This window comes from Pieris rapae, chromosome 4, assembly GCF_905147795.1.
Source record: "Pieris rapae chromosome 4, ilPieRapa1.1, whole genome shotgun sequence".
Classification (NCBI taxonomy): domain Eukaryota; kingdom Metazoa; phylum Arthropoda; class Insecta; order Lepidoptera; family Pieridae; genus Pieris; species Pieris rapae.
In genome coordinates this window covers 3,375,677-3,386,320 of record NC_059512.1, presented here as the reverse complement: position 1 = coordinate 3,386,320, position 10,644 = coordinate 3,375,677, and the positions used below count along the sequence as shown (strand labels likewise).

Here is a 10,644-nt window from a genome sequence, read left to right as displayed (position 1 = left end):
ATCTCATTAAGTGAAGAAAATGATGGCGACTGGTAAGTACCAATTTTTTGTAATTTATGTACTGCATATTAAACTGATATAATAGATTGTGTGTGAATGTGTGTCTTTTCAATATTTTTATTCATTCGTTGTCATAATTAAAACAGTTTTAAAAATTACTAACGAATTTTCAAATTAAACATTATTTATTAATTTAGGTAACACAATGTACACTTAACACTTATGAAATACATATTAAGTGCTTGTAATTTTACATTTACCGCCAGTTCTCAAATCAAGGGCGTTGATCGGACTAGAAAATATAATCTCTCCGCCTTTCTTTTCATTATATTTATTATTATTATTATTACTTCTTATTGTAATTTTTATTTTACATGTAGGTATGTATTATTTATAGAAGGAGTTTTGTACACACCTATTCTCATTAGAATGCTTGTTAGAGTCAATGTCTATCAAACAATTTCTATTGCTTAAGAGATAGGTTACAAGATTCATAAAGAAGCGATTTGCATACCGGAAGCGCCGTATTCAATTGAATACAAAAGCAATCAAAGCTATCACCAACAATATGCCATCAAAAATAGATGAAATGCTTTACATTATAGCAATATTTATTAGCTCATACGTTAAACTGTTAAAATCGTAAAGGGTTCATGGTCAGGGTGTGTCTAAGCTGACCCACTAGGTCTATTGAAGTGTCAACTTCTCACGGCTCGTAGGTTAAACAGACAAGCAGGTCTTGATTTCACTTATAGGGTCAATGCATTTATTAAATTTAATTTAACCATGATTAACGAGTGACGTAATTTAACGCCTGCGATTCTAACAAGTGAGCGCAGTAGCAACGCAACCGGTGCGCCAACAAAGCGCGCGAATCGTTGACATTTTCCGCGATCATTTTATTTATATTACCATATGTCACGTTGTCATTGATGTATTTTATCAAAATATTTCCTTAAAAACTTATTACTGGTTATTCAGTTATATTTGAGTTTGAATTAAATATAAAATTGATCCGGAATCATTCAAGTGATGATGGAAAGTGATTCGTTTGCGATTGTTGATATAAACATAAGTGATAAGGATACAAATAAATCAACCAAAAATGACGTAGTAAACATCAACAAGAAGACGTTAGTTCCCACCGTTATAAAAATACGTGAGTTTTTTAATCTAAAACTTATTTATTACATTTCCCACAAATAGTAGATATCTGTTCTTTCATGGTAAATATGATCTTTGCATCGTTACATAGAATTTTTAAGAAGTAATAGAATAGAATAGAAAGATATTTAATTATCTAGTTCATATGTTAAGAAGTAACAATAAGGTACTATGAATCCATAACTTGCTGGGTTTAAAAGAATCTCTCCAACTTTACATCTACCGTGAGTGTGGGAATCAATAATTGAGATCATTTCTTTACCATCATTGTTGCCAGAGTTATGTGATAACTACAATTTCATTTGGATTTCAAAATGAGGTCTTTGTTAACGCATAGTTTCCCTAATAACAGCGACATGACAATTAGGTGTTGCTTGATGAGCACGTTTGTCGCTTCCGCTGTCCTCAATATATTGAGCTAGAGGTACCGCTGGACGTCCCTGGGCTAGTAGGACTACTTACCATAGATTAAACTTCCGACTATGAGGTACGTTATGTAAAACGGAACCTGTTACGTCACACTTCGCTGCCCCTCTTGCAATCAGACATTGTACTATAATGCATGTCAACTATAATAAGGTTTTATTCAATTCCCTTCTATCTCTGTAATTCAACAGAAACATTACTACGACCCATTTAATTTGGTAAACAATGACCGCTTTTATCTAAAGTTATCATTAATTCTGAATATAGACGATAATACCCATTAACCTGAATTATGAATTACAGTTTAAATAGTCCGTTACAAAGAACTATTTCAGTACACAATGGTTGAATAATAATCGATCCTATTTAGTATACCTATGGTTGATCCCATTATGCGCTAGCGTACGGCGTTCTAGTTTCAGAATACCCTGGGACTAACTTAAATGTAGCTATTCTAAATACGAATAGTGTAAATAAAATATATACTTACAGAATAATAATTAGAGTGTATTGGTATTTTACCCTGTAACCTACCTAATTGTATACTTTTATTAAATATCTGTTAATAATTTCTTTATATTATTGAAATATCGCAACTATAACTACGATAAATTAGATTTTTAAATGCATCCGAAATACCCATATTACAGAAAGTTTAATTTGTCACAGGTATACTAGTCAACATTGGTTGAAAATTTGATTTTGTTTCAGAGAGAGATCGCGGTGAACGCGATTATATAGGTTTTGCAACTTTGCCAGAGCAAGTGCATCGGAAATCTGTTAAACGGGGGTTTGATTTCACACTTATGGTTGTAGGAGAATCAGGCCTAGGAAAATCGACCCTTATCAATAGCTTATTTCTTGGAGACCTCTACAAAAGTAGAAAAATAGCTGATGTCCAAGGTAATTCTTACTAATTACTTCATTTTGTCATATAATAAGTTTAGTACTGTATTGTATTGTTACTAATCACTTAATAAGTAACTATAAGAGTCAAAACTATGTACTTCTATAATTATAAGTATTATAATGAAATGAATGAAGCTGAAATCATACACAACAACTCATAGTACTATTTGTATTGTTAAGTATTATTATTATTTCTCACTAAACAATTCAATCAACATTTCTTGTTATAATAACAAATCATTTGTAATTCTAAACAGATAGAGTTGAGAAAACAACAACAATAGAAAAGAAGACTATGGAAATTGAGGAACGGGGTGTGAAACTCCGTCTTACAATTGTCGATACGCCTGGCTTTGGAGATGCAATCAACTGTGAAGATTCATGGAGGGTTTGCTCAGCTTATGTTGATGAGCAATTTCGACAGTACTTTACCGATGAAAGCGGGCTCAATAGAAGGCATATGCAGGACAATAGAGTGCATTGCTGCCTTTACTTTGTACCACCATGGGCACATAGGTAACATATATTTTTCGTGTGTATTTTAGCTAGGGAAAATATACAAATTAGTCGATAAGAAGCACAATATCATATATAAAGCAAATCGCGGTATGCATTATAGGTTATTAACTGGTATCTCGTCGTCTAAAACTAACGTACTTTGACAGTTGACATAACATCGATGGACAGATGGGAAATTAACTTATAATCCCTTTTTAGATTTCCAATTGCGTCTTGTTGCAAGTGTATGGAATATTTATGTTACAAATCCTTTTTTTTAATATTACTTAGAAGCTAGTTTCGAATAAATATATACTATCTTGTGCGGATACATTACTCATAAAGCGTTATTTTTGTTACGTGTTGATAGTATTGTTTGTAAATGGTAAGACGTAACAATTGTAATGATAACTTCAGAAGGACGTGTTGTGATATGGACTCAGAGGGAATTTCAAAGATTAATTACAATAAGTATTGTATTGTTTAATTCGATAACATTTTCTTAGAATGATGCTTGGCCGCAATTAAATGTAATCTCTGTGTATTAATAAAAACATCGGTACGTATCTATATCGACGAAAGAAAATAATATCATAAATAAATTAAACTGTAATTATCTTGCAATTGTACTTTATGGGATGGCGCTTTATTTTACAACTATTACAGTAATGGTCAATAAAATCTTGTTGCGTTGATGGTTTTTACAGCAATTGAAGTGAATAATAGTGTCATTTAGTTATTACATTTCATGTCGTGTTTTATTAGTGTAAATAATGTATATTAGAAATATAAATTTAGCGGTCATAAAATATTACTTTTATAAAGTACGTAACATTTGAGGTCTGTATATCGAATTTTTGCTGTAACATTAGATAATCTCTATGATTGCAATTATTAATATTTACTATTTAATTTTTGTTATTAATATTTTACTACCTAATTCATACCCACCGTAATTGATATTTCTAGCAAGAAGCCTAAAATGTCATAATAACAATAAATTCTTAAATTTGGAGCACGATTGCGTCGTATAAAAGGTAATATTTAATAAATTTAAACATTTCAGTCTTCGGCAAGTAGATTTGGAGATGATGAAACGCCTACACCGCAAAGTCAACATTGTGGTAATTATAGCAAAAGCAGATTCCCTTACTGCTGCCGAAGTGAAGCGACTTAAATCACGCATACTTGATGATTTGGATGAATATCAGATTCAGGTAAGGAATGAAATAACTTTTAAGAAATGAATATATTTTGTATTAATTTGTAGAACCTGTGCACTACGTGGACTAATTGAAAACGTTCCTGTAACAAACTCGTCAAAATTGTTCTTTGTGACTAAATAATACGATCTCCAATCACACTTTTAAAGTTAATATGTAAAAAATTGTAAGTGTTGCCTTCTTTGACATTTCTTGACCTTCATACTCCATATCTATACACAGGTATATCAATTTCCTGAATGTGATAGCGACGAAGACGAAGAGTTCAAGCAGCAGGACCGCGACTTAAAAGCAGCAGCACCATTTGCTGTTGTTGCTGCGGACACCGTGCTAGAAGTTGGGGGGAAGAGAATACGCGGGAGACAGTATCCTTGGGGAATTGTCGATGGTATATATAGTTTCACTCGCTTCTGTAGCTTCGTCGATCTTATACGAGAAGACAAGCAGCGCTATCCGTAGTAGATCGAAGAAGTCCGAACGATGAAGTCTCCTTCGGTGGATCGTCTGCTCTCATGCCAAGAAATGTATTTAAAAAACAAAAATCTTGATTTGATTATACCTACGTTTATATAAATTAAAAAAGTATATTTATTCGAATTATTTCTATTGAATGCGTAAACAATATCGTAAAGCAACGTAAATTATTGACGGAATATGATTTATCGTATATACGGGTAGCATTCGTTTATAATACGCAAATCTTGCTATTCTATAATTAAAATTTCAGTGGAAAACCCCAGACACTCGGACTTCACAAAGCTCCGTACGATGCTTATATCAACACACATGCAGGACCTCAAAGATGTGACCCAGGATGTTCACTACGAGAACTTCCGGGCCCAGTGCATTTCGCAAATATCACAGCACGCTATGAGGGAACGAGGGTAAAAGAACATTCCGTTTCTTAAATAATCAGTTGTTTAGTTACTTTCAGGACTTGCTGATTCTTTGACATTAATTTAAGTGATTGCAATATTAAATGTTTGATTAAAATTACAAAATAATTGAATTTATCTGTCACAGTTTATATGTGGTTTATTCATTTTTCTTTTTTGTTAGGAAACTTAAGAGAGACTCTATGGGCAACAACCATGACGTAGTGATAACCGACACTGATAGACTCCTGCTGCAGAAAGATGAAGAAGTAAGGCATAAAACATTTGAATTAAACAAACAATTGCTAGAAATTAACATCAATTAGACATCAACATACGGGGCTGTTAAATATTTGAATCACATAACTAATTGTTTTTGTCTTTTCTTGACCCATTTATCGGAATAAAAGGTGGTTATATGTTATCTTACAGGCTGAAGACCGAACCCAATAATTAAACCACAATCTTAGATTGAAACCTATCTGAGATCAGACCGTGACAATCGATCGATCTCCTATCTGCATCTCAATCAAACCATACCATAGAGTTTTTACGTCGGAAATATTTTGTTTTTACCATTTTTGGCAACGGATAGAATGTAATCTCTTCGCTCTTTATACTCATATTTGATAATCAATATAAACAAAATAAAGTAAATAAAACCGTACAAATAATATTAAAATATACATGTCTATGTTTAAAACATATAAATAGCTTTTTTATTATTTTTAAAAATTGTATAAGTTAAAATCTTAAATAGGATATTGGCACAGTTGAACTCTCATTTTACTACAAAGGCCTAAGATGGTTAGCTTGTATCGACAGATGGCTATTACAATCCGTCGATTTGTTATAGGCACACTTTTATTAATATGTCTAACTGAGATGGTCAAAAATGAATTGAGATAGGTTATTGGGTTTGGGCGTAACGCAATGCGTTGGGAACTGCTGATTATTTAAAATCACAAACAAATAACTGTTAAAATGACAAATAGATACTTTCAGCCTTAGTAAAAGTGTTTTTACGTCGGAAATATTTTATGTTTATGTAAGCACGCTATTTATTCAAAAAGACAGAAGCATCATTCAAGCATTCAGTTCATGTAAAGAGCTACTGTCTCAATGGGCCAAAGGAATTGACAAACATATTATACGCATTTGTATTGGCAGAATGTCAGCTAGATACTTTTACTAATTAGTACGTGTATTTTTTTTTGCAGATAAGACGAATGCAGGACATGCTGACACAAATGCAAGAAAAGCTTAAAGCCACTGATAAAAAACACGACAGTATTATCGACGTATAGACTGCAATATAATGTAGCATAGTTCAATTGTCACCTAATTCCAGTTTACCTAGTAGTTAAAAATGTATCTAGAAAGATTAAAAACCTCTTTAGAAAAATCAAATGAATTTAGACATAACATAAGGTCTAATTGTAGTTTGTTGAAATGTTTAAATAGGTAAGATTCACATACAAGTCAAATACACTGGTAGAAGTGTAGCTTATCTAATAGTTTTGTATAAAAACTACTCTGTCAAGAAAGTACCAGAAACGATTTCTTTAGAAATTACGCAAAATATATACGACAATGTGTTCCACATAGTAATAATGATGTGACGAATAAGGTTGCTCGATGGTATTTCATCCGTTTTTGACAAATATTCCTTCATAATAATAGCCTTCTACGAAAATAGGTGACGATGTGCAATAACGAGATCCACAGTGGAGCGTTTGGAAAAAGTTGAAAAAGAAAACAGCCAAATAACGAAAAAGACAAAGGTTCGTTTGACGTATAATCTTGTCTTGTCTTAAGTGATAATTTTCAGTTATTTTTATGTTAACATTAGTTGAAGACATGACCAGTCTACATTACAAACATAAATGGAATTTGCATCTAAGTATAACCAATATCCCAATACTTTATTGACAGAATACCTTTAATATAAAACCAAAAGTATAAGTCCAATTTCATTTGTTATATCTAATTAGAAAATAGAATGAAGCTGAACGTACCAAACACAAAATTAGTATTGAAGGCTAAAACTATGTAATTTATAGGAACTTCTAAGGCAGTGACAGTTCACGCCTAGTCATGTGAGAGTTTTCATAGAAATTCAGTTGGCGATCCCTAATAGGGTTAGCAAAAGTATTTCGTTTCTCGAAATATTAACAGAATTATTAAGATTTAGAGACGGAGTCATTCTTGATATTTTCCTTTAAGAAGCACAAAAATTAGAGAAAGTAGACGTAGGTAAAGTATTACAATTTGTGTACATATTTAAATATTTTTTATTTAAACACTTTATTACGGTTTATCAAAACCAGTTATATAGCGTATTTATATTTATTGTTAAGAAACATGTTTTTTCCCATATAGAATCTTATTACTATAAGTATTATTTCCAATTCAAAGTTACAATATAAAGCAAAGTGGTGGACAAGAAAATGGTAAATATTAATAACATTAGTCATCGTTCTACTTTACCCAATATTCCTATTAAAATATACATTTAATAAAGCAAAAAAAATATCAATCTCTTTTTATGAAAATTTAAGAATAAAATGACAAATATGTAGTTGTGTTTAACAAGGATTCAACTTTCTTAAGTCAGATAGTAAATTTCTTGCAGGTATATACACTTACTACTTTAGTATGGTTTACGTGTCAATCATACTACCTAAGTATATTGATTTTCTAATAATTATCCAGGATCACTATTAACTTTAAAGTTAAGATGACACCGTTATTTATTGCAAAAGAATAAAACCAAAGTTTTTTACACTGTATGTTTGATATTTTTTTTATCAAGTATAAAATAAATTGATACTTTACATATACAATATTGTTTTATTTTTATATAAGACTGACTTTTTATCATCTTTGCCTTTACACTTTATATACAAAAATCGGAATGTGAACGTCATAATTTAAGAAACATAATATTTATATAGATTTAAGAGAGGCCATTAGTATTTGAGTTTTTAGTTTCCAAATCCTGAAATCATTGTTAAATAAATTATATATTATATACAGTATTTATAATTTTCTGAATAAAAATAATTTAAAAACTAATGAAAAAAAAATCAGCAGCATTTCCTCGCTGTATTGCGATACTTATTCGTTGAGCGAGGAAAACACCAGCTCTGAGCTCACGGGTACTACCTACTAGGCGCCAACATAAAGGTATCCTATACTATGTTCGCAAATCTCTTGCGCTCCGCGATCCTGCAACTGCTTCACATAGTAGACCTTCGCGCTCCGCATGCTGGCGGTTTTTGAGCGAACACAAAGGGAAGCGCAGCCTGTTTGTGGACGCGAGCAAGATATCACGTAAGTGCGTAGGTACATGTCGTATATTACGCTCCACACCGGGTTAAAATTAATGATCGGAAAAAAATGTTTAACTCTAATCAGGTCATACCGAAACTATACTGTGCTGTGGGATCCCCAGGACGAAAATTTAAAAGAAGACGCCTGTGAAAATGAAATAAAATATATGCTGCTTGTTGCTTCTTTGCTTGACCGAGGAAGGTGAGACGGGGCAAACGTTTCCACACAAGTAGCATCCCATACCAAACCCGTCCCATCTTCCAAAAAATAGTTAATATTTTAGTTTTAAGAAATAGGTCATTAGAGAAATAAGAGTATAAATTATTTGCTGTAGGGAATAGAGAAGTCGATCTCTATTAGGATTTGATGTATTAACACATTCTAACGCAACGCGGTGCGCTAGATGCACTCCAGGGCGAGGACGCAAGAGTACCAAACGTAGTAAAAGCTTTATTCTGCGCGGGAAATGACGGCCCGTGGAATTTTTTTTACAATTTCTGCGAGGTCGCGTAAATGCGCGACGTACCCACTAAATCCTCGCCACTTAAAAAGTGCCCAAACGGGGAACAGGGGTCCATGCATTTAAAAGAAGGGATGAAGACCCATCCCTGCAAGTATCAGCCCGATCTCCCCAAGGTATTAGTAAAATCGTATGGCCTGGGCTTAAACCAACAATGGGCGCAAAGAGGCGGACGCAACCGCCGCATCGTATGTCGGGAAGCGGATAAGGCTCTGCTGTTACCGCATCCTGCATTAGGCGATAAGGTGGAGCCTTGGCGTTTTAGTGAGTATGCTCAATAGTGAGACCCACGAGCCTTCCACAGCAAGCAGTCGCGCCGCGGTAGGGTATGCGCAACGCATTGCCCCAAGTAAAAAAAAAACCTAGAAAACGCTGATGCTGCATCTACTGAAACGGTCATCGTATCCGTGTGAAAACTGTGGAAAAATCGAGAAACATTGTCGTCACTAGCCACAACACAGGCCAACTGAAAATCAAAGAATTTGACAAAAAAAATGTGTTCTGTAACTGTCAGATTTCATAACGATTTACGATATATGTGAACTGACAAGCGGCATAAAATGTCAAATAACAAGACGTCCGAACTCCGAACTTCGATAATAGATTCGGATTACGTTGAGTGCAAATGTAATTTTGATTATTCGTAACTTAAGAACATTAATAATATATGCATTTCTGTTGATCTCACTTCTTGTCTAATATGCAATAATCGTTTTTATATTATTAACTAATTTGTCATGGCGGACAGAGATCTTTCCTTAGGTCCTAGAGAAGGTGTTTCTTACCCTCTTAAAGTACTTTATTGCGGAAATTGTTCCATGCCAATAGAGTATTGCGAAAATTATCCTGAATATGATAAGTGCAAACAGTGGCTAGAAAAAAATTTACCAACTGAATTTGAAAAGGTTAAAATAGGTAAGACTTGCTGAATCAAAGTGAGGTTAAACTTTTATAAAAATCTGATATGTATTTTGTTAATAAAACAGATGACGAAGATAACGGTGGTGAAGGTGAAGAAAAAAAACGGCAGAAACGGGGTGGTAAAGGCATGTTGAAATCAAAAAAGAAAGAAGATGTGCCAAAACTAGTTCAAGTTTCACGAGCCCCTCGGGGCAAGAAAAAGTCTGTTACAGTAGTATCAGGGCTCAGTACTTTCGGTGAGTGACCATTTTGCTTAGCTATGATGGATGATTTATGATTGTAACTTACTTAAACTAATTAATTTTTTCTTTTCAGATATTGACTTGAAAGTTGCAGCAAAATTTTTTGGTACTAAATTTGCATGTGGGTCATCAGTTACAGGAGATGATGAAATTGTGATACAAGGTGATGTTAAGGATGACTTATTTGATGTTATACCTGAGAAGTGGCCTGAGGTAAGTTTATAGTTAAATTTGATTTTAAACATATAACATTTTATTAATTAATCCAATTCCTTTTTCAGATTGATGAAGATAGCATTGAAGATTTAGGAGATCAAAAGAGATAGTCTATTTGTAATCTCATATAAATACACTCTTTGATTTTATGGACTCGTTTTCTACTTGCCACCAGCATAAAGCATAAATCAAGAAAATAATACGGAAAACATTAAATTATGATTGATTGTTCATATGAGTAAAGTCTGTTACTAATTACATTTGAAATATGTGAATAGTTGTTTTAATCTTTGTCCATCAGTGTTTTTGATAAT

At 32.9% G+C, this 10,644-nt stretch overlaps 2 protein-coding genes across 4 annotated transcripts; both read left to right on the top strand.

The window, feature by feature from the left end:
- Positions 1–7,936, top strand: LOC110995093 (septin-2). Of its 2 annotated transcripts, none has more exons than XM_022262085.2 (8): positions 1–32; positions 2,302–2,493; positions 2,757–3,015; positions 4,064–4,214; positions 4,443–4,608; positions 4,948–5,104; positions 5,280–5,364; positions 6,316–7,936. In XM_022262085.2, exons 1-8 carry the CDS (start codon positions 20–22, stop codon positions 6,400–6,402), a joined length of 1,110 nt encoding a protein of 369 aa, XP_022117777.1. In that variant the 5' UTR covers positions 1–19; the 3' UTR covers positions 6,403–7,936. The 2 variants fall into 2 exon arrangements, with proteins under 2 accessions (XP_022117777.1, XP_022117776.1); XM_022262084.2 differs by lacking the exon at positions 1–32 and adding an exon at positions 831–1,159.
- Positions 7,937–9,510: 1,574 nt separating this feature from the next.
- LOC110995096 (density-regulated protein homolog) lies at positions 9,511–10,605 on the top strand. Of its 2 annotated transcripts, none has more exons than XM_022262091.2 (4): positions 9,511–9,866; positions 9,947–10,108; positions 10,188–10,327; positions 10,396–10,605. In XM_022262091.2, exons 1-4 carry the CDS (start codon positions 9,689–9,691, stop codon positions 10,438–10,440), a joined length of 525 nt encoding a protein of 174 aa, XP_022117783.1. In that variant the 5' UTR covers positions 9,511–9,688; the 3' UTR covers positions 10,441–10,605. The 2 variants fall into 2 exon arrangements, with proteins under 2 accessions (XP_022117783.1, XP_022117782.1); XM_022262090.2 differs by having other exon boundaries at positions 9,938–10,108.
- The last annotated feature ends 39 nt before the right edge of the window (positions 10,606–10,644 follow it).